At 40.5% G+C, this 22,348-nt stretch overlaps 1 protein-coding gene across 1 annotated transcript in view; it reads right to left on the bottom strand.

Annotated features, from left to right (window-relative positions):
* Positions 1–523: 523 nt before the first annotated feature.
* The window catches only part of slc5a2 (solute carrier family 5 member 2), a 61,835-nt gene continuing 40,010 nt past the window's right edge, over positions 524–22,348 (bottom strand). The window contains exons 8-15 of the mRNA XM_072589543.1: positions 21,715–21,944; positions 18,293–18,428; positions 10,272–10,379; positions 8,733–8,883; positions 8,361–8,529; positions 3,334–3,549; positions 1,970–2,108; positions 524–1,297 (exon numbers count right to left, since the gene is read on the bottom strand). Coding sequence (XP_072445644.1) covers positions 1,083–1,297; positions 1,970–2,108; positions 3,334–3,549; positions 8,361–8,529; positions 8,733–8,883; positions 10,272–10,379; positions 18,293–18,428; positions 21,715–21,944 — 1,364 coding nt within the window. The 3' untranslated portion in view covers positions 524–1,082. The remainder of the gene's footprint in view (positions 1,298–1,969; positions 2,109–3,333; positions 3,550–8,360; positions 8,530–8,732; positions 8,884–10,271; positions 10,380–18,292; positions 18,429–21,714; positions 21,945–22,348) is intronic.

The following is a 22,348-nucleotide window of genomic DNA, read 5'->3' as shown; positions in this document are numbered from 1 at the left end:
AAAAATGTTTAAAATCAACCAGAATAAAAGAAAGATTTGCATGAATATGGTGTTTTTCATGATACCATGACACAAAGTACTTTGCAGCCAACAGAACTTTTTGTCAGTTTTGGGACAAGAGACCATTCTTCAGAATGGAAAGGGTCACTGGACCTCAAATATTAACTTTGCTGTCGCTCCACAGATCCTGCCAGACCTGCTGAGGTTCTTCAGCGACTTCTGGTTTTGTTTCAAATTTTCAGCATTTACAGTCCTTTATTTTTTGTTAAGTAATTTTGAAATATAGTCTCTGAAGTATAAGAAACAACTCAGTTGGAAAGAAACAGTTTGACAAAATGCAGTGAGGTAGTCTATTTTAGTAACGCAGGTGGTGAGATAAATATTGGAGTTGGAAAACAGGGAGAACTTCAATTCTTTTCCTTTTGAATAGTGTCACGAGACCATTTCTATCCATTTGTGGGGGCACAGGTGGCTTAGGTGATGTCTCAACTGAAAGACAGCATCGAATTTTGAGCCTGGATTATTTATTCAGTTCATGGACCTAGAGTGACATCAAAACCCACAACATTTTGACTCAGAGGCTTGAGTGTTATAACAGAGCTACGTCTGATACAAAATGCTTCTTTATACTGTAAACATTTTACATGTTCCCAGGAGACAATGTCCATGGACAGTCCAGAGTGTTGTGCCTTCAATTTTTGGATTTCCTCCTGCAGACTATTATCTCTTATGGCTTTCCATTCATCCAACATAAGGTCATGTCAGGTCAGAAAAAGCCTGCACTGCTACTTGTTGTTACTCATCTGAGTTGATCTTGAATAGCTAGGTTTTTGGAATCTTCTTTGAACCTGTTGGTGAACCAATACTTGTTTTGTACTTTGGACATAAGTTCAAGGGACAGTTTGAAAATTATCCAAAAGTGAAGGAGAACCAGAAATTGAAGACAGAGATCCAATTTGGACACGAGAAACAGACATAATGTATGCCCTGGAGGAAAGCTTGTTCAAACCAGGTTGGCAACAGTGAAACTGTTTATATTAGGAGACTACAGCTCTGAAAGAGAAGAAGCATATATATTTTTTTTAAGCATAAAAGCCCCACAGAAAGAGTGCAACACACATCATGAGAATGGCATTTATATTAACTACAGTACTCCAGATCCTATTCTCACTGATGTCTGTCATTTTCCTCATGGCCTCTGCCTTCTCCTCTTCTGTTGGTTCTGGCCCTGACTCTGAGTTAATTCCACAGAACCAACTCAAGCAACGGATGAAGAGATGCTTTCTTTGCCTTGGTTCTGCAAATGAAACAAGTAAAGAATGAATTTCATGAACATTGTTTTTGAGATGTAAGTTTGAACACTGAACCCATTACAATTCCCATTCCTATTTCTGAAGTTAGAACATTGTTTCCACTTATGTGATGCATCTCAAATCCAACATTAAAGTACTGGTCTCCCGTTACATCTAACTTTATTGCATTAGGCTAATTCAACTGCTGCTGCTTATGTCCAGACTTTGATTGGTCACATTATCAAACTACCTCTCATGTATGTAACTTACGAGTCACTTTCCTCAGATGGCATTCCATGGTTCCAGCAACACAGTTAAACATCGTTTTCCATGCAACTTTGACTTTTTCTATGTACAGAACTTTCAGGATATTTCTATACAGTTGTTTTGAACTGTCTAGCAGTTTTGAAGATGTTTCTGGTACAACACTCAATGATTTAGCTAGTAGCCTGATCCACATTTGATTCTATGGGAGTAACTATTTTTTTAATCTTTTTGTCTCATTATGGACTCACTATACTCACTTTTTGGTTCTGAGCTCACATTGTGAGTTATATATTTAAGCATTCATTTCACTCAGTGTTCAAAAATACTCTATTTAAATTTCTGACTCCCTTCCTTTAGTTTAATCTTGTTACTTTGTGGTATTAGCAACTCCTTATTTATAGAGTGAGTACCTGTTGTCACTGGGTGCTTGTCAATTGTGCCATTTTCTGCTTCTTCTTGTGTTTGGATCTTTGGTTTAACTTTGTCCACAATATCCAAGTCAATTCTTTTCTCTTGGCTGTAGCGGAGACTGTACACGAGCCGATGAAGCTACAAAGTCAAACAGCTACTGTTTTTTAAACTTGCTTCAGTCACTAATGGTCATATTGCATTTCTCTGTGTGCTGTCCTGTCTATTAACTGATCATTTTATACACTCTCTTGGCAGTAATGGAGCTTGAATGTTGCTGAAAAAAATAGGCATACCTCTGAACGTTTCATCATATTCTGATCAGGACAAATGCAAGAATGCCAAATTTCAGATGGTCACAACAATGTATACTATCAGAGGAAAGAAAAATAGTGGTGAATAATTTCCAAGTCACTATGTTTCCTGAGGCAAGGCCATGGGGAAAATAAGAATGCTAATGGGTAATTCACAAGCCTTGAATATATTTCTTTTTAATTGTAGTGAATGAGGTCCTCTTATATTCATTCTCTGTAAGTCAAAGGAATATATTAAAGCTTGGTTCCTTTTTTGAATCATCTATAAGCATGGGAAGACTACAGGTCTGTGTTGCTTTTTCCACAGGAACATCTTAATTGATTGGAGCAATTTGTCAATAAATCAGCACCCGTTTCCTCTTGTAGTATAAATTGCAATGATTGTTTGAAGTTTGCATTTTTGTGTTTGTCATGACAGTGCAAGATGTAAAGTCCTAGTAACCTCTATCACTTCCACAATATTCAGGCAAACCAGGGGACAGAGGTTTAAATCTCACCATTGCATCTGATGGAGTAAAAAGTTGGAATTGAGAAGTTGTCATAGTAATTGTGAAACAACTACTGCTTGTCGCAAAAGCGCCTCTCGTTCACTCATTTTGTCTTTTGAGGATGGAAATCTGCCATCCTTACCTGGTCTGGCCTGATCCATAGTAATGTGATTGACTGTTGACTGCTCTCTAAAATGGCCTAGCAAGCCATTCATTTCAAGGACAAATAGAGAAAGGCACCAAATATTGGCTTTGCCATCAATATCTATATCTCATCAGAAAATAAAATATGAATGCTCAGCCTTCTGTTTCTCTCTTTCATTTTCTTTCCTTCCGTTTGATTCTTCTTATTCCTCTTTCTCTCTCAATAACATAAATAATTTATCAGTGAGAGCTTTGAAATGAGAAAGAAACAGGCTGAAGTGAAAGACGATGATCGACACAAAAAGAAAGAGAAACAGGGTGAGAAAAGATATAGTATATTGAATGCAAAGAGAAATAGATTCCCATCTTCTCCTTGTTATAATCTGGTAAAGAAACAGATATTCATTTACCAGAACTCACATGTTTCTCTTCAATTGATGGAGTGCAAAAGGAGATGATGAGCACTAGCACACATGTGCAGGTGAACAGGATGATGGCGAAGTGTAGGTAGTGGATTCCACAGAAGATGAAAGGGCAGGACGATGGGAAAATGCAGCTGCCCGTGCCATAAGTAAACTCAGCAATCATCCGGCAGAGGCCCATTGCCAAGCCACCAATCAAGCCCCAAAAAGCACCCTGCAGGGGGAATGAACAAGAAGTCACTCATAACAAGTACTGCATATATTAGCCACCAGGTATCAAATCCATAAATATCTATATGTATATGTAACGTTAGTAAATATGTGAAAAATTGTCAACTATTGAACTGTTTGAACACTTCTGGAATCTAAAGGGTCGGCTGTCATTAATTGTTGGTTCCTTAGCAACTCTGGCTGGGTTTGACTTCTACTTCAAACATCTAAAGAGTCAGAAGTAGAAGAGAAGCAGCTGTAAGGTTCGGAAGATGGCAGATAGGCACTCTTTCATTCTCCAGGTAAAATTTGGGAATTCGATGTTCCATGAGTATATGGCTTTGAGCTAGTTGAACTGAAAACAACAAAAATGCTGAAGATCACAGCGAGTCAGGCAGTATCCGTGGAGACAGAGCAAGCTAACATTTTGAGTATTGATGACTCTCCGTCAAAGCTGACGGGACAGCATTTATGCAGTAGTGGGGAATTGGAGTGCTGGGTGCAAAAGGGTGCTGATGGTGCAGATTAACTGATCGGAAAGTGAGAATGATAGAACAATGATGTACCTCACCACCAGCCTGTTAAGTACAGATGGTCCCACTGGAGTGGGGGGAGGGGAGATAGGACATGGTGACAGAGAATGCAACAAGTCAAGCTAAAAGAATAGAAGAAATGGGAGTGAGTTCACAATCTGAAGGTGTTGAACTCAACATTAAATCCATAAGGTTGTAAAGTACCTAATCTGAAGATGAGATGTTGTTTCACCAGTTTGCACTGTGATTCTCTGGAGCATTGCAGCATGCCAAGGAGAGTCAAGTGGGCATGCGAGCAGGACGCTGTGTTAAAATTGCTGTCAGTAATCTGATTTTGTTAACAAAAACCTTGGTGGACTGTGAGGAGTTTTCAAAATATGCCCTTTCTTTTAAAAACCATTGGTAGATAAGGGTTTTTTTTAGTGTGTTTTGAGAAGATTTGTAGCTCAGATTGAGGTTTTGGATGTAGGTTTGCTCGCTGAACTGAAAGGTTCACTTCCAGACATTTTGTTACCTTACTAGGTAACATCTTCAGTGGGCCTCATGCGAAGCAACGCTGAAAATTCCTGCTTTCTAGTTATATGTTTGGGTTTCTTTGGGTCAGTGATGTCATTTTCCTGTGGTGAAGTCACTTCCTGTTCCTTTTTCTCAGGGGGTGGTAGATGGGATCTAACTCGATGTGTTTGTTAATAGAGTTCTGGTTGGAATGCCATATTTCTAGGAATTCTCGTGCATGTATTTGTTTGGCTTGTCCGAGGATGGATGTGTTGTCCCGGTTGAAGTGGTGTCCTTCCTCATCTGTATGTGAGGATACTAGAGGATACATACAGACCAAATATTGAACTACAGAATCAATCATCCCAACACCTACAAACAATGCTGCATCAGAACATTATTTCAATGAGCCAACACACACTGCAGCATAGAGGAACTACGCAGAGCAGAGGAAAATCACCGATACCGTGTATTCAAAAAGAATGAACACAATCCGCTGATTTCTCAGCAACAAACCCAAACAAGCAGACAAAACACGTCCAGAAACCCAAGCCACTCTCCCCTACATCAAAGACATCTTGGAAATGACTGCCAGACTACTCAGACCCCTTGGCATCATGGTAGCCCACAAATCCACCAACACACTAAAACAGCAGCTAATGAACTTAAAAGACTAACGTCTTTTAAAACTAACGTCATTTACAAAATACCATGCAAGGACTGTAAAAACACTACATTGGACAAACAGGCAGAAAACTAACCACCAGGATACATGAACACCAACTAGCCACAAAAGATGTGACCCTCTCTCACTAGTGTCCTTTCATATGGATGAGGAAGGACACCACTTCAACTGGGACAACACATCCATCCTAGGACAAGCCAAACAAAGACACACATGAGGATTCCTAGAAGCATGGCATTCCAACCAGAACTCTATCAACAAACACATTGAGTTAGATTCCATCTACCACCCCATGAGAAAAGGAACAGGAAGTGACTTCACCATAGGAAATAACATCACCACAGGAAATGACATCACCATCCCAAACATTTAATTAGAAAGCAGGAATTTTCAGCATTGCTTCGCCTGAGGTCCACTGAAGATGTTACCTAGTAAGGTAACGAAACGTCTGAAAATGAACCTTTCAGCTCAGCGAGCAAATCTACATCCAAGGGTTTTTTTTTTGCAAATCATCGCAGGATTGCTGTTGTCCTGTGCCTATGCAAGTGCATTTGTTTGGGATTAAAAAGGGAAGCAGTTATGATTCTGGATTATGCTGTGAATGCCAGTTTTTCCACATTTTTTATTATAATGAACAGATTATTTTCAGTTTATTGAAAAAGCCCAGTGAAAGTCATTTTTAAAATTCTGGATAACAGCACCAAAGCAAAATAATTGGGCATTTTGGTGACTGAGGTATACTGATGGTACAATTTCTGGAGTAGCATTGTTTGATTAAGGGACAGTTTATCTCTGTGCATTAATCATGTTGACCTTTTGAGCCTGGGACCTGCGTTTGAATCCTATCTCAAGGTATCAGATGTTTTGAATCTATGATCCATTCCTTAGCCAACTGTAAGGGATGGGAACATAGTTTGTGTCTAAAACTGCCAGTGTAACTAAGGAGTGGAGCTTAAGTATACTTGTAGTTGCACAATCTTGTATAGGGAATTGCTCGAATCAATTAATTATAATAATAGAATTAATCTTTATGTTGATTGAATAGTTAAGCATGGGAATGCACAAATGGCTGTAAGTGGAATTAATCGCAAAAGCTGGCAGTTTTTTGCAGTTGGTGCAATCTTTGGAGGTAGTTTGGCAGTACTTTATTTCATATAAATGGATTTATGATATACTTTGGGCCAGAGGTCACAGGACGAAAGTGTTTCACATGGCTGAGTTACTCTGTGTGTTATTTTTTAAGGAGATAATTTTAAGATAATAAAAGGAGTCCTGAGAGATTACCATGAAATAGCTCAAAAAGTATTGATGTCATTCTTAGAATAATCATTGGAGGATTCAAAGTATGTGTCACTGGGCTCTCCTTTAAGTACTACGTGACCAATTGTAGCAGTTGGATTGGTTTATGTGATGGATATACCTGGAGACAACCATGGGACAAAAATCAAAATAACTAATGTAGAGATTAGCGGTTCTTAGATTCTCAGGAACCCAGGAAAAACTCAATGACTTAATCAGAACATGGAAGTAAGACAGTACAAAACTTAATTTAACTTTGTCTCAGATGAATTATAACCATAGAACACACAAAATTAAGAGAAAAGAAGAGCCTGCCTCTCAACTATGTGATAGCTGCCCACACTATGAGCCAATTATTCAGTTGGCCTCCATCTTAGCCCAAAGGCAGTCACTTGTGTGGGAGGAAGTGATTGTTTGTATGACCTAGCGATTATAAAATAACCAAAAGATTGGATGCTTCTATAGAAAACATCTGTACACTTTAGCCGAAGAATACCTTGTTGTATCCTCGTCCGGTGTTCACTTTCTTTCTACACTTATTTTGCCTGCAATAAACCCCTTCATTTGGGTTCATGATAGAAAGAAAAGTATTGCTCTGCCTAAAACTACATCACAGTAGTTTGCAGATTTGTTTTAGCAGCAGAACCAAGAAAAAAAAGCTCTAATTGCTTCCATCAAACCTGATATTTCTGTCTAAAGGTGTGGTAAATTGGGTGACACAGTGGCTCAGTGGTGAGCACTGCTGCCTCACAGTACTATACTCCTGAGTTAATCACAGAATCACTACAGTGTGGAAACATGCCATATGACCCAACAAATCCACACCGACACTCCAAAGAGTAACCCTCCCAGACCCATGCCCCTAACCTATAATTCTAATTTACCTCTGATGACTAATGCACCTAACCTACATGTCCCTGAACACTATGGGCAATTTAGCATGGCCAATTCACCAAAACTGCATATCTTTGGATTATGGAAGGAAACTGGAGCACCTGGAGGAAACCCTCGCAGACACAGGGAGAATGTGTAAACTCCACACAGATAGTTGCCTGAGGCTGGAATCAATTAACCAAAATCCCTGGCACTATGAGGCAGCAGTGCTAACCACTGAGCCGCCATGCTGGTGACTGTCTATGTAGAATTTACATGTCCTGCATGGGTCCTCTCTGTGTGCTCTAGTTTCTTCCCACAGTGCAAAGATGTGCAGGTTAGGTGGATTGGCCATGGGAAATGCAGCGATATGATGAGGTACTCTTTACAGGGGTGATATAGCCAGTTTCCACTTTGCAGGGATTCTATGATTTTTTAAAATTAAAACCCATGAATACAAATTGATTTGACAATTTATGCTGGTAACTTGTTTTCTATTCATTTCAACTTATATGTCGTGTGAAATTCTGATGGAAATGGCAGTATTTCTGGACAACAACTTTTGACTCCATTGCCCCGACCCGCAAGTAGGCAACACTTTGAATCTGGTCAAATATTCTGCCAGGAGCCAATTTCACTTGAGAAGGAATGTAACGTTGACATAATGATTTCAAAGGATCTTATTTCAAATTTTGGTTTCCTTTATTAGAGCTCTAATATACCTTCCCTCCCAAAATAATCAGAGAATTTTGGACCCCTTTACTCAGCATTTTACTCAGGGTGCACCTGCTTTGGGTATCCTTGATGGAACTTCACTTTGAATCTAACCTATGCTGTACCTGAACTAGGAACTCTGTTGGATAGTATAGACATGAATATGAAAATTTATTCTGTAAATTGCTGTCAACTTGGATCAGAAGGGCTTCTTACTGGTTCATTGACTCTCTTCACAAAGACTCCAAGCAGGACAACTGCACCAATGGGTGGGGCTAGGTAGCTCGTGACAGACTGGATGTAGTCAAAGAGTTGCCCGCTCTGTGCTGCCTGAACCACAGGGATCCAAGCAATGCTAATTGCAACAATACAAAGAATCCAGACCCTGAGGAAGAGAAGAAGCATATGTAAATCATAGTGTTTCAATAGTTGAACCTTCATTTACACCTTGTCATTGCAGAATTTTGCAGAGGTTGGGGAAAGGTGATGGTGACGCACGAGCTGTTATTCTTCAGAATGGCCTGTATGGCTACACTAATCTTTAATGGTCTTCTGAAACAGTCCCAGGCCCTCTTAATGAATCCTTACCTGCCAACAATCATCAACTCTTTGTTGCTGGCCCCCTTCCGGAACCTTGCCCAGATGTCCATGGTGAAAAGTGTGCTGCTGCTGTTAAAGATGGATGCTAGTGAACTCATGAGAGCAGCCAACATCACGGCAAGCATCAACCCACGCAGTCCTGTCAGGAGATACACAGAGAAAGTGAGCCAATTGTAGGCTAGGATATTGGGAATGTTGGACATGTATAAAGAGTGGACTTCATGCAATACATAGGTGGACACGTTGGGAAATCATGAGATGTCCAGTTGGAGACACAAGGGAAGAGAGAAATATATAGAGGACACACGTTATAGAACTATGGGATCAAACGGGAGATACACTGAGGAACAATAGGAAAAATAGAGTAAGACATCAACACCGTAAATTGTGGGCAGTGACTGATAACATTGAAATATATATATTTATTATTTCACAATGTGGGCAAAGCCAGCCAATCTCCAAGTGCCTCTGAACTGAATGGCTTGCTAGTTACTTCAGTGGGCATATAAGAGTTTTTAGTATAGATCTGAAGTCACACATGGGCCGGACCAGGTAAAGATAGCTTATTTCCTAAAGCATATTAGTAAACCAGATGGGTTTTCATGACAATTAACATAGGATTCATGGTCACCATTACTAGTTTTCAATGCCTTGTTAAATGAATTCAAATTTGTGTAGCTCCTGTTGTTATGGGACTTGAAGCTGTGTCCCTAGAATATTGGCTAGATTGCTATTGCAGTGACATTACCACCACACATTGACTCTAAAATATCATGCAATCAAGGATATAATAGGAAATATTGGAATAGTAGCATTAAACTTGAATTTTAATGATATGTGATTTATTAGAGAGATGGGAAGACTGAGGTGAGGATCTCTGTGTTTGAGCTCCTTTGAAAAAAGAATGAAAAACAAGGCTGAGGTAGTTTATCCAATATGGATCTGTGCCATTTAGTTGAGGATTAATCCAAATTCCATCACTGGCCTTGGTTGAGTTCACTGACAATAAGGCATGGGTGATGTGTTACAACTGGCCGTGGTGTCCTTGCATTAGGATTTGACAAAACCTTGCTCTTGATTGCTGTACAATGACCCTCTACTAGAAATTGCTATGTCTGTCAACATTCATTAAGAAAGAGTTCAGTGTCAATCACTATATTCCCTGTAATGGAATAAACTCCCCTGAACATGACCATGAAGATGAAGACATAAACATGACATATACATGAAGAGCTTATGCTCAAAACATTGACTCTCCTGTTCCTCGGATGCTGTCTGACCGGCTGTGATTTTCCAGCACCTCACTTTACGACTCTGATCTCCGGCATCTGTGGTCCTTACTTCCTCTATTTTGCAACATACCATGAGACAGTCATTGCCCCTGCAGCAAGTCAATCATATGAGGCAGTAGAATAGAAAGAACTAGAGAAATCAGTGGGATAAGCTCTGAATCAATTGCAGAGAGGATTCAGGAATGGGAAGTGCAGATGAAGGAGCTTGGGTTTTATAGTGCAACCGATGACGTACCATTGGGCATCAATGCAACCACCAGCTTTGGGTAAGCAATGTTTGAGCAACCAACAGATGTGCCACAGATCCTTTCACATTCCTCTGGCACAATACAAGCAACCTCATCTGTGGGGAAAAAAATTGAATCGTTAGAATGGGTTTTCCAAATTTGCCCCAAATTAACTTCTTCAAATTCAAAGTGGTTCTTAAGATTGTTTGCTTCAGAGCTCTGTCCTTCCTATAATAAATTTTCATAGGTGCACACATAACACAATGAGTTTTTTTTTATACTAACCTGTTCAGACATGTTACATCGTACTCCTGGGACAGGTGGGCTCTAAACCAGACGTTCTGGCTTAGAGGTAGAAACACTATTGCAGTGCCTCTAGACACTTTAAACCCCATTTTTATACTGAAATTAATTCAACTATTAAATATACATTTATTTGTAGTTTTCTTTGACTGAAGGTAAAACTTATTGATGGTACTGACCGAAAGTTTGACAAGATGTTTAGGTACTTCCAACCAAAATGCATTAAAATGGGAAATAATTAACCAAAATGTTGAAAGTAAATGTTCTGTAACTCAGCCTGTAAAGAAAAATTGTTCTGAAAATGGAAAGTTACCTGTAGGGGTCAAATCCAAACGGGAAATAATTAGTCAAAAAAAATTCACACAGACAGGAATCAGCAAAATGAGGAAATTGGTAAACCAAGAGCTAGAGTTGATGTTTAAATTAGGACATTAGGACATAGCCCTCCTGAAAAAATGTTGTCTTCGATCGTTGAGTCTTAAGTCGTCTTACTTAATGCTTTCCATTGTGCATTTTCTTTTTTAAAAAACACTTCTAATTCTCTAGCTCATCAACATTATTGTGAACCTCTGGAGCAGGTAGGATTATGAATGCAGGTTTCCTCACCTTGAACTCTACCCTTGCACCACAAGAACCTTCCTCTGTGCACTTTCTTTTTTTTCTATATTCAGAAGTGCTCTTGCACAACAGAATATTTGTCTTCCCTATCACCAAATCACCCACAGTAGCCCCACGAGTAAATGACCCTTGCTTTCCAATTGATTAATGTACAGCCAAAGTCTTTTAACAATTGTGCATTTTCCTCTGATTTTCATAACTATGGGCAGGTGTATATTGTTCTGCAGTTCCAAGCCCAGTTTTCTCTGGGAGAAGCTTATTCAAAATTTTATGCTATTTAGCTGTCCTGGTTGCAGTTGAATAAGGGAAGATGGTGAATTGGTGTCTCCACAGTGAGATTGAGTGCACTGGGCTAGTTTTCTGGTAACTATTGTGAGCATGTTCATTCATCTCCTTTAGATAAATGTTGTCTGTAAAGGCTTTGTCAAACTTTATGGCTACACCTTTCCTGAGAAAAAAGGCAGTAGTGGAAAGACCATTTTCTGACTGATACATTCACAAGCTAGTGATCAAAGAGCTTGGGTGATCAATTTGATCTATCTGAGGTGAAGAGATGTCCAATGGTATACAGTTAGCCACTAAAAAGCTGATAGCGGTCTCTGAATCTATCAATCTTGAGATCAATCTTATCTCTGTGTGGAGATACATGTGACCATACCTTGTGATTGATCTTCAGGTTCGTGAAAGCAGTTTACATAAAGAAAAACTATTTCACTGAACGCACTCAGTTTTGGAAAAGCCTGAGTTTGAGACAAAGTGAATTTCATTCTAAACTGGAGGAGCAGTAAAAGTTATTATCAATCTCTAACCAACGTCTTCCGTTTCCAAAACAGATTTCAGGGCAAACTTTGAATCTTCTGTTGTTATATAGTCAGGATGGAGAAATCTAATGAGAATATGAGATTACAACAAGGACTTTAAATTTTAAACTCTCAAACTGGCATCTACCTGCAGCATTGGGGATTTAGCTAATGAGTTGGTAGAATGGAGATAGATTTGGCAACATTAGAATTATTGATTAATTTGAAATATTGTCATGTGTAACTTAGTACAGAGAAAAGCTTTGTTTACGAGAAGTACAGGCAGATCCTAGTAAGCAAGGATGTACAGATTATAGAGTGAAAAAAACTTGGACACAGTGAGGCGCACAAGTTATATGGACAGGATGTATGCAAGATTAACAAGAGCTACATTATTTGAAGTTAGAGAGTCCATTCATCAGTACAATAAAGGCAGTGAAGAAGGTACTCTTGAACCTGTTGGTGTGTGTTCAAGCTTCTGTAACTTCTGCTTGATGGAAGAGATTGTAGAAGAGCATTACTGGGATGGGATGGGTCTTTGATGATGTTGGCGGTCTTTCCGCAGCAACGAGAGGTGTAAATGGAGTCCAAGGATTGAAGGCTGGCTTCCATGATGGTCTGGGCTGTGCACACGTCATTCTGTAGTTTTTTAGATTCTGGGCAGAGCTGTTGCCATACCAGGCTGTTATGTACCCGGACAGCTTCTATGATGTATCTGTAGAAGTTGGTGAGGGTCCTTAGGAATATGCCAAATTTTCTAAACAGCCTGAGGAGACACTGTTGTGCCTTCTTGACTGTCGCATCTATGTGGGAATTCCAGGACAGGTTGTCTGTCATCATCACTCCAAGGAACTTGACTCTCTCAACCGTCTTAACCTCCGCTCTATTGTTGTAGATGGGGGTGTGTTCTCCTCCTTTCTTTCTGAAATCAATGATCAGTTCTTTCATTTTGCTGACATTGAGAGAGAGGTTGTTCTCATTGTACCACTTCACCAAGCCCTCTATCACCATTGTGTATTCTGACTCATCATTGTTTGATATCTGACCTACCATGGTGGTGTCATCAGAAAACTTGTCGATGGTATTCATTTGGAATTTGGTTGCACATTTGGGTGTACAGGGAGTACAGTAGGGGGCTAAGAACACATCCTTGGGGGTTTCTAGTATTGAGTGTCATCATGGAGGAGGAAGTGCAGTTGTCTATCTTCACTGATCGCTATCAATGAGTCAGGAAGCTAAGGACCCAGTTGCAGAGGGTGGAGCTAAGACCTAAGTCTCGGAGTTTTGGGATCAGTCTGGAGGGGATAATGGTGTTGAAGGTGGAGCTATAGTCGATCGATGAGCAGGAGTCTGATGTAGGCGGCCTTGTCCAGATATTCCAGGGATGAGTGCAGAGAAAAGGAGATGGCATCTGCTGTTGACCTGATATGCCTCTCCCACTGCAACTCCCAGGTCCTTTCCTCTGCCATGAAGCTCTTCAACCATGTCGTGAAACAAACTCGCTACCACAGCCACATTTGCTTCCTCAGTGCCTGATATGTCAGCAGGCAAACTGCACGGGTTCGGGACAAGTTGGCCGTTTTGAGTTCATGACCAGTCTCTTGAAGAACTTCATAATTATGGTGGTATGGCCAACCTAATTACTGCTGAGAGCATGATGGTGTGCTGCCTTCTTGAAAGGTTTCAGTCCATGAGACAGAGCTATACCTGCAGTGCTATTAGAATTAGAGTGCCAGGTTTTTGATTCCATGACAGGATCATATCGTTCCAAGTCAGAGGCTGAAGAAGATTTTGTTTCTTAATTCTTTTATGAGAAGGGGATTTCACTGGCAAACTCAGTATTTGCTGCCCATCCTTAATTTCCCTTGAACTAAGTGGCTTGTCAGGCCATTTCTGGGAGCAGCTAAGAGTCAACCATGTTGCTGTGGCTCTGGAGTCACATTTAGGCCTGACTAGTTAAGGACAGCAGATCTTCCTCTTTTATTGAAGCAGCCTGTTTCATAGTCAATGACAGTTTAACGGGCACTATTACTGAAGCCAGCTTTGTATTCCAGACTTATTAAGCAGAGATGGTGAAAATTGAACCCAAGTCTCTCAAGTCTTTGCCTATTACTAGTCTACTGACATTACGGCTACATTCCATTATAAACCAGCCCTTCTGGCAGATGTCTATTCATTAGCCACCCTCACCCTTCTATTTAATAGAGATCAAATATTTGAATGGTGTTGTCAAAGGAGCCATAGCAAGTTGCCACAGTATATCTTGGGGACAGTATACATTGCAGCTACAGTTTACCAATAAATATTTAAGATGTTATATTGGGTGCCAACCAAGAAGCCTGTTTTGTTGATGGTGTTGAGCTTCTTGAGTGTTAGTGGAACTGCATGATTCCAGGCAACTTGAGACTATTCCATCACATTTGTGTCTACTCCTGTGTAGATGTTGGACAGGTTTTGAGGGGTCAGGAGGGGAATTGCTCACCATAGAAGTCCCACTTTCTAACCTGCTCTTGTAGCCATTGCATTTATGTGGCTAGTCCAGTTAAGTTTCTGGTCTATTGTGACCCCTGGATGTTGATAATGGGAATACAATAATAGTATTGCCATTGAAAATTCAGAAGAAATTATTATATTCTATCTTGTTGGACACAGTCTTTGCTTGGTACTTGTGACTTATCAGCCCAATCTTGAACATTGTTCACATATTGCTGCATGTGGATATAAACTGCTTTAGCATCTGGGAAAGCACAATGTTCAGTACCATTTGTGACATTATCAGTAAACCACTCCTGACCTTATGGAGAAGCAACTGAAACCGGTTGGGTTTAGGATAGATGAACTCCTGAAGTAATGTCTCAGGGCTCAGTTGATTGAATCTCAATAACCATAACTGTCTTCTTTTGTTCTGGGTGTGATTCTAACCAATGGTGAGTTTCCCCTCTGAGTTCCCTTGACCTTAATTTTGCCAGTGCTACTTGATCTTATACCTAGTCAAATGCTGTCTTGATGCCAAGGCTATTTTTTCACTTACCTGTGGAATTCAACTCTTTTATCCATATTTGGACCAAGTGTCGAATGAGTTCAGGAGCTGTGTGACGTGGATGGAATGCAAACTGAGCATCAGTGAGCAGGTTATCAGTGCTCAAGTACTGCTTGATAGTACTGTTGTCAACAGCTTCCATCACTTAGCTGATGATTGAAAGTAGACTGACAGGACAGTAATTGGCTGGGTTGGATTTGTCTTGCTTTTTGTGGACAGTACGTACCTGGGCAATTTTCCACATTGTCTGGCAGATGGCAGTGTTGTGGTTGTGTTGGAACAACTTGGCTAAGCGTGCAGCCAGCTCTAAAGCACAGATCTTCAATATTCTGCTGGTATGTCGTCAGCGTCTTTTGTTATATTCAGCTCCAGTATCTGCAGTCCTCACTTTCTCCTCTTTTGTTATATACTGTGCTTTCAGCCATTATTTGACAGCATGTGAAGCGAAAAGAATTGGTTGATTACTAGTGTCTGTGATGTTGGAAACTTCAGAATGTGGCTGAAATGAATCATGTTCTTGGCAGTTGTAGCTGAAGATGTTTGCAATTGTTTCAGCATTGTCATTTATACTGACATGCTGGATTCTGACATCACTCCGGATAGGGATATTTGTGGAATCTTGTCCTCCTGTTAAATGGGACAGACTTTGAACAGATCTACCAACTCAAATGTGGGCATCCATGAGGCACTGTGGGCCATCAAGAGTATCAGAATCATACTCCAACACAATCAGTAATCCCACGGTCTGGCACATCTGACAGTCTATAAGCCAGGGGATCAAGTCTGGTTTAGTGAAGAGTGCAAGAGGGCATGCCTGGAGCAGCAGCAGGCATACCTAAAAATCATCCTCATGAAGCTATAAAACAGGACTGCCAAACAACATAAATAACAAATGATCAGCAGAGCTGAGTAATTCTGCAACCAATGGATCAGATCTAAGCTCTGCAGTCCTGCCACATCCAGTTGTGAACAATGCTAGACTATTAAACAAGTCACTGGAGGAGGAGACTCCATAAATACTCTCATTTGCAGTGATGGAGGAGCCCAATGCATCAATGCTAAAGATAATGCTAAAGCATTCGTAACAATCTACAGCCAAAAGTGCCAAGTGGATGATTAATCCCAGCCTCCTCCAGAGGCAGCCAGCACCACAGATCCCGTTTTCAACCAATTTAAATCATTCCACATGAAGAAACAGTTTGAGCTCTAGACAGTACAAAGGTTACAGGTCCTGACATCACTCTGGCAGGAGCACTAGATGCATGCTCCAGAACTTGCTACACACATAGCAAAGCTGTTCCAGTACAGCTACAACCCTGGCATTAACTCAACAATGTGGAAAATTGCCCAGGAATGTCTTGTACCAAAAAAAGCATGACAAATCCAACCTGACTAATTACTGTCCAATAAGTCTACTCTTGATCTTCAGTAAAGCAATGGAAGGTGTCATCACTGGTGCTATCAAGCAGCACCTGCTCAGTAATAAACTGCTCACTGACATTTAGCATAGATTCTGTCAGAGACACTCAATTATTAACCTTACTATAATCTTAGTTTAAACATGGATGAGAAAATTGAGTACCAGAGGTGAGGTGAGCTCAGAGTGGCTATCCTTCATACTATGGCTGCAGTTGACTGAGAGTGGCATCAAGGAGTCTTAATACAACTGGAGGCAATGGGAGTCTGATGTATGCTCTCCAGTGGTAGGGAGTCATACCTAAGACCATAATATTCGGGTCAGCATTCAGCCATTTGGCTCCTCAGGGCTGCTCCACTGTTCAACCATGGCTGACATGTTTATCAATCCCATTCTCTTGCCTTCTCCCCATAACCCTTCGTCCCCTTAGTAATCAAGAACCTATCTATCTCTGCCTTATATACACTCAATGACTTGGCCTGCACAGCCTTCTGTGTGTTCCACAGATTAAACACCCTCTGGCTGAAGAAATTTCTCCTCATCTCAGTTCTAAAGGGTCATCCCTTCAATCTAAGGCTGTGCCCCCAGGGTCCTAGTCTGTCCTACTGGTGGAAACATCTTCTCCATTTCCACTCTATCCAGGCCTCTTAGTGTTCTGTATGTTTCAATGAGATCCCCCTCATCCTTCTAGACTCTATGAAGTAGAGACCCAAAGTCCTCAACTGCTCCTCACACGACAAGCCCTTCAATGAAGATGATTGTGTTTGATGGAGTTTGGTCATGTCAGCTCGAGAACATCTCTGTAAGTTACTGAGATAATGTCCTAGTTTCCATCATTTTCAGCTTGTTCCTCAATGACCTTCCATCCATCATAAGATTATAATTGGGGCCTTATGCTGATGATTACAATGTTAAGCATTATTTGTGACTTTTCAGATACTGGACTGGTACCAACAATGGACTGTAGTGGTTCAAAAAGGTGGCTAGCCACCATCTTCTCAGGAGCTAATAGGAATGGGCAATAAATACTGGCAGTGATACCCACCTCCCATGAATGGATAAAAGAAAACAGTTTGATGGATATAGATGTCAATGCTGCCTTTACTAAGAGAACCTGAGAATTTGTGTAATGATGGTCAGCCAAAGAAGTCTATTAGCTTTGGGAACAGTCTGCAACAAGCTGCAGTGAGCGTTGTACAGAAAGAGATGGTACGTTATGTGATGCAATAAGATCATGTAACACTTGGATGTAGCTGACCATACCGGTTTGACATCAGTAAGACAGAAGACTCCAATCCAGAATGAGTATGAGATCCTATGCACTGCACTAAATAGTTGCATTTGATAACCTAATGACAACCTGTAAATGAAGGAGTGTTAACCTGTAAATGAAGGAGTGCTACCATACACAAGAAGTTGAAGAGTCTTAGCATAAGAAAGCAGCAGCCTCAAGGACAGTATATGCACAGACACCCACAGCATAGGATATTTAGACTGGTAACTCAATGTTGTGGTATTGACTTAAAGCAATTGGCTTAAAGGTTCCCTGCTCCCATTAACAGGAGTAGGGATTCAACTCCACACAAGAAAATAAGTGAGATTAGGAAGTTGCTAGTCTAAAACTGGCAACACCACCTCCCATTATCATTATGCAGTAGCGTTAGTGAGGTCTCACACTTCGTACTGGTCTGTACATCCTACATTAATGCTCAATATAGTCAGTTTTGGAGGGAACTCCAAAAAAAGGTCTTCTGCAAGTACAAGTCAATACTCCTCCAGTATTGGTTTGTATGTCCATTTGCGAGAATTCATTGGCTCAAAGCAAATAGGAAAGTGATCTAGAAAACTTACTTGGGTAAAGTACTCGACTGATCATGCCTGGTAAAACCATCAGGTACATGGGCAAAAGCTTTATGTAGCCACACAGGACACAACCAGCTTTCACATGTGTCAGGTTCTTAGCCGCAAGACAACGCTGGATAATGACCTGTAAAAGTAGGGTGAGATCTTCTTGTTAGAAACATCTCAAAAGAAGAGATTCAATTTTTTTTTCCTGGGGAATTCAGCATCAACTGAGGTGTCAAGTACTCCTAGCATATTATCATATACATTATAGGTTAGATACAGATTAAAATTCTTTCTGCATTACCCTGTCAATCATTCTGCGCTGAGATACAGCAAAGATTAGATAAAACTTTTTCTACTCTCCCCATTCAGCAGAGTGACCCTGATTTTGGATCGGGAGCCCTATTTTAACAGAGTGATGGTTTCTCCACCACCCACTTCCCAGCCTCATTGCCTGTGTATAGCATTTCATTGTTACATTTGAGCAGTTTGCTTTTAATGCTTCCTGCCTTGCCCCAGTTTTACCCTTCAAGTTCAATGAACGCACACTTCTCAGTGGCTTCTAACCTCTTCCCTGCACAATCCTCAATTTTTTCAGGCTTCCATCACCTGTATCCTGCTTCATTCCTGAATCATTTTGCTCCTACTTTTCAGGCTTTTCGACCCTGACCTTCCTGTTCTTGCCTATCACCTCTGTTCTTTGCAAATGGCACTCCTGTTCTTAGGACTCATCTGCCACTCCTGGCCATACCACTCTCAATTTCATCCCTGTCTTTCCAGGTCGGCAACTTATGTTTCAAACCATAAAATATAATATTCTCCTTTTCCTTTTAGTTCAATTAAAAACACACAGATATACTGTATACTGTCCTTTAAGTAGTACTCAGTTCTCTCAGAACCAAACCAGTAATGATCTGTAATGCTAGCCCTTTTACTTCTTTACTTTTCTAATCTTTTTCCCTAAGAATTTGTTCTTAAGCATCTATACCTAGGTACCTAAGATGATGTGAGAAGGGAATACGGCGATTTGTAAACTTTTCACTGCATTAATTTGAGTACTTGCCAAAATGTCCATAGTACAGAGGAGGAGGTGCTGGATGTCTTAAAACGCATAAAGGTGGATAAATCCTGAGGACCTGATCAAGTGTACTCTTGAACTCTGTGGGAAGCTAAGGAAGTGATTACTGGGCCCCTTTCTGAGATATTTGTATCATTGATAGTCACAGGTGAGGTGCCAGAAGACTGGAGGTTGGCTAACATGGTGCCACTATTTAAGAAAGGTGGTAAGGAAAAGCCAGGAAATTATAGGTTGTTGAGCCTGACATCGGTGATGGGCAAGCTTTTGGAGAGAATCCTGAGGAACAGGATTTACATGCATTTGGAAAGGCAAGGACTGATTATGGTGAGTCAGCATATCTTTGTGCGTGGGAAATCATATCTCACAAACTTGACTGAGTTTTTTGAAAAAGTAACAAAGGGGATTATGAGGCCAGAGTGGAGGATGTGATCTATATGGACTTCAATAAGGCATTCGACAAGGTTCCTCGTAGTAGACTGGTTAGCAAGGTTAGATCACACAGATCAGACAGAGGGCGGAGGTGGAGGGTTGCTTTTCAGACTGGAGGCCTGTGACCAGTGGTGTACCACAAGGATTGATGCTGGGTCCACTGCTTTTCGTCATTTATATAAATGATTTGAATGTGAACATATGAGGTATCGTTAATAATTTTGCAGATGACACCAAAATTAGTGGTGTAGTGGACAACGAAGAAGGTTACCTCAGAGCGCAAGGGATCTTTATCAGGTGGGCCAATGAGCCAAGGAGTGGCAGGTGAAGTTTAATTTAGATAAATGTGAGTTGCTGCATTTTGGAAAGGCAAATCAAGGCAGGATTTATACACTTAATGGGAAGGTCCTCGGGAATGTTACTGAGCAAAGAGACCTTGGAGTGCAGGTTCATAGCTCCTTGAGAGTAGAGTTGCAGATAGATAGGATAGTGAAGAAGGTGTTTTTCATGCATTCCTTTATTGGTCAGAGCATTCAGTCTAGGAATTGGGAGGTCATGTTTCAGCGGTACAGGACATTGGTTAGACAACTTTTGGAATATTGTGTGCAATTCTGATGTCCCTCCTATTGGAAGGATGTTGTGAAACTTGAAAGGGTTGAGGAAAAAATTAAAGAGTATGTTGCCAAGTTTGGAGGATTTGAGCTATAGGGAGAGGCTAGGCTATTTTCCCTGGAGCATCAGACACTGAGTAGTGACCTTATAGAGGTTTATAAAATCATGAGGGGCATGGATAGGGTAAATAGACAAGGTCTTTTCCTTGGGTTGGGGGGGTGCGGAGTAGTGCAGAACTAGAAGGCATATGTTTAGGATGAGGGGGAAATATTTAAAAAGGACCTAAAGGGCAACTTTTTCATGCAGAGAGTGGTGCATATATAGAATGAGCTGCCACAGGAAGTGGTGGAGGCTGGTACAATTACGACATTTAAATGACATCTGGATGGGTACATAAGTAGGAAGGATTTAGAGGAATATGGGCTAAGTGCTGGCAAAATGGGACAAGATTAATTAGGATATGTGGTCGGCAAGGACGAGTTAGACCGAAAGGTCTATTTCCGTGCTGTACATCTCTATGACTCTATGACATGTGACAATAAAGCTAATTCATCTCAATTCAAAATGATTCTATACTGCCAAGGGTTTACTTCTGTTTTTGTCCTTTCATAGTCTGGGACCTTTTAATCTTAGGAGTGTTTTTCATAGTGAGTTTCTCTTTCCCTGGAGATTTGTCTTCTAGTGCAAGCTAGGTGCACCTTTAAGCACCATTTTAATTCTGGATGAAATCTTTTCAATCTGAGCACAAGTTCCCAACCTCATTCCTCACAGGTGAACAATAGCATCTTGTTGCCTCTTGTTGCTCTCCCTCTCCGTGATTATGAGAGAATAATCTTGCAAATGAAATTTTTTAGGGATATTCTGAATGTTCCACTCTAAAAGTCCATTCCTAAAGCAACTGGCATCACATGGAACTTGTATACGGTTAGAAATGTGATTAAGCAATCTTGAGAGCCCGTTTGGACGTAAATGGACAGTTGAAAGCACGACCCTTTTTAGTTCAACATTCTCAACATGTTTCTGAGACATTGGAAACTCATAGTCTAGCCACTGTTTGTGCACAGGTTCCTGTAATTGTCTTCAAATATAAACACTTAGCACCTTCTTGCCAGTTGAAATATCTGAACCCCTTTCTATTTCTAACAAGCATACCATTCAGGCTTGCTGTCCTTAACATATATTGTAACACACGTCTGGTTACCTAACATTGGATACAAACCCAAGTCCCAGTGTTGAAAGAACAAAGTTACTATTGCAGGTCTTTTATGTTTTTGTTTTCAAAAGAACTGTGATTCAATCACTCAGTAACCTGATCACTACACCAGAACCACACTCCGACGATGGTAATGCCGAAGATTAATCCTGGCCACGGTAGGTCACCACTGACAGCATCTCGCAGAAGGTTGTATGAATCAGCACGAGGAAGGTAGCATTTGTCAGATATGTTATAGCTGAGAGGATTTGTTGAATCATGAAGGCTTGGCACAGCTTCTTTATACTTGGTAAATAAAGTTTGGTAGCCTCCAACTTCATGGAAAGCTGTGGAAGGTGGGAGAGGAATCAACAGGTTAATGCTGGAATCTTTTTAGACTTTCCTTTGGAATTCAGATTTCTCTGACTAGGAATTATCTTTTGTGGCTCTGCCATCCATTATCCTGGATACCTGAATATCTCTTTTTCTTTTATTTCTCAGCAATTAGACTGAACAAAATATTTAAGATACAGCATGTCCTCACTTTAAGATGCCCAAGTAAACTTTACTATATTCTAACATTCTTTCTTCTTTGCACCTGTTTTTCCAATATACTTTGACACTTTTGTTTTCTCATTATTTACATGTATCATCGGTGTTGGAATTGAGCGTTAGCATTAGATGTGTGCAGGCAAGTTATATTCTAATACTCAGCTCTAAGGCTCCCATTCATCAGTCCTCCTCACTCTGT

The sequence above is a fragment of the Chiloscyllium punctatum genome, chromosome 19, assembly GCF_047496795.1.
Source record: "Chiloscyllium punctatum isolate Juve2018m chromosome 19, sChiPun1.3, whole genome shotgun sequence".
Taxonomy (NCBI): Eukaryota; Metazoa; Chordata; class Chondrichthyes; order Orectolobiformes; family Hemiscylliidae; genus Chiloscyllium; species Chiloscyllium punctatum.
This window is presented reverse-complemented; position numbering and strand designations above follow the sequence as displayed.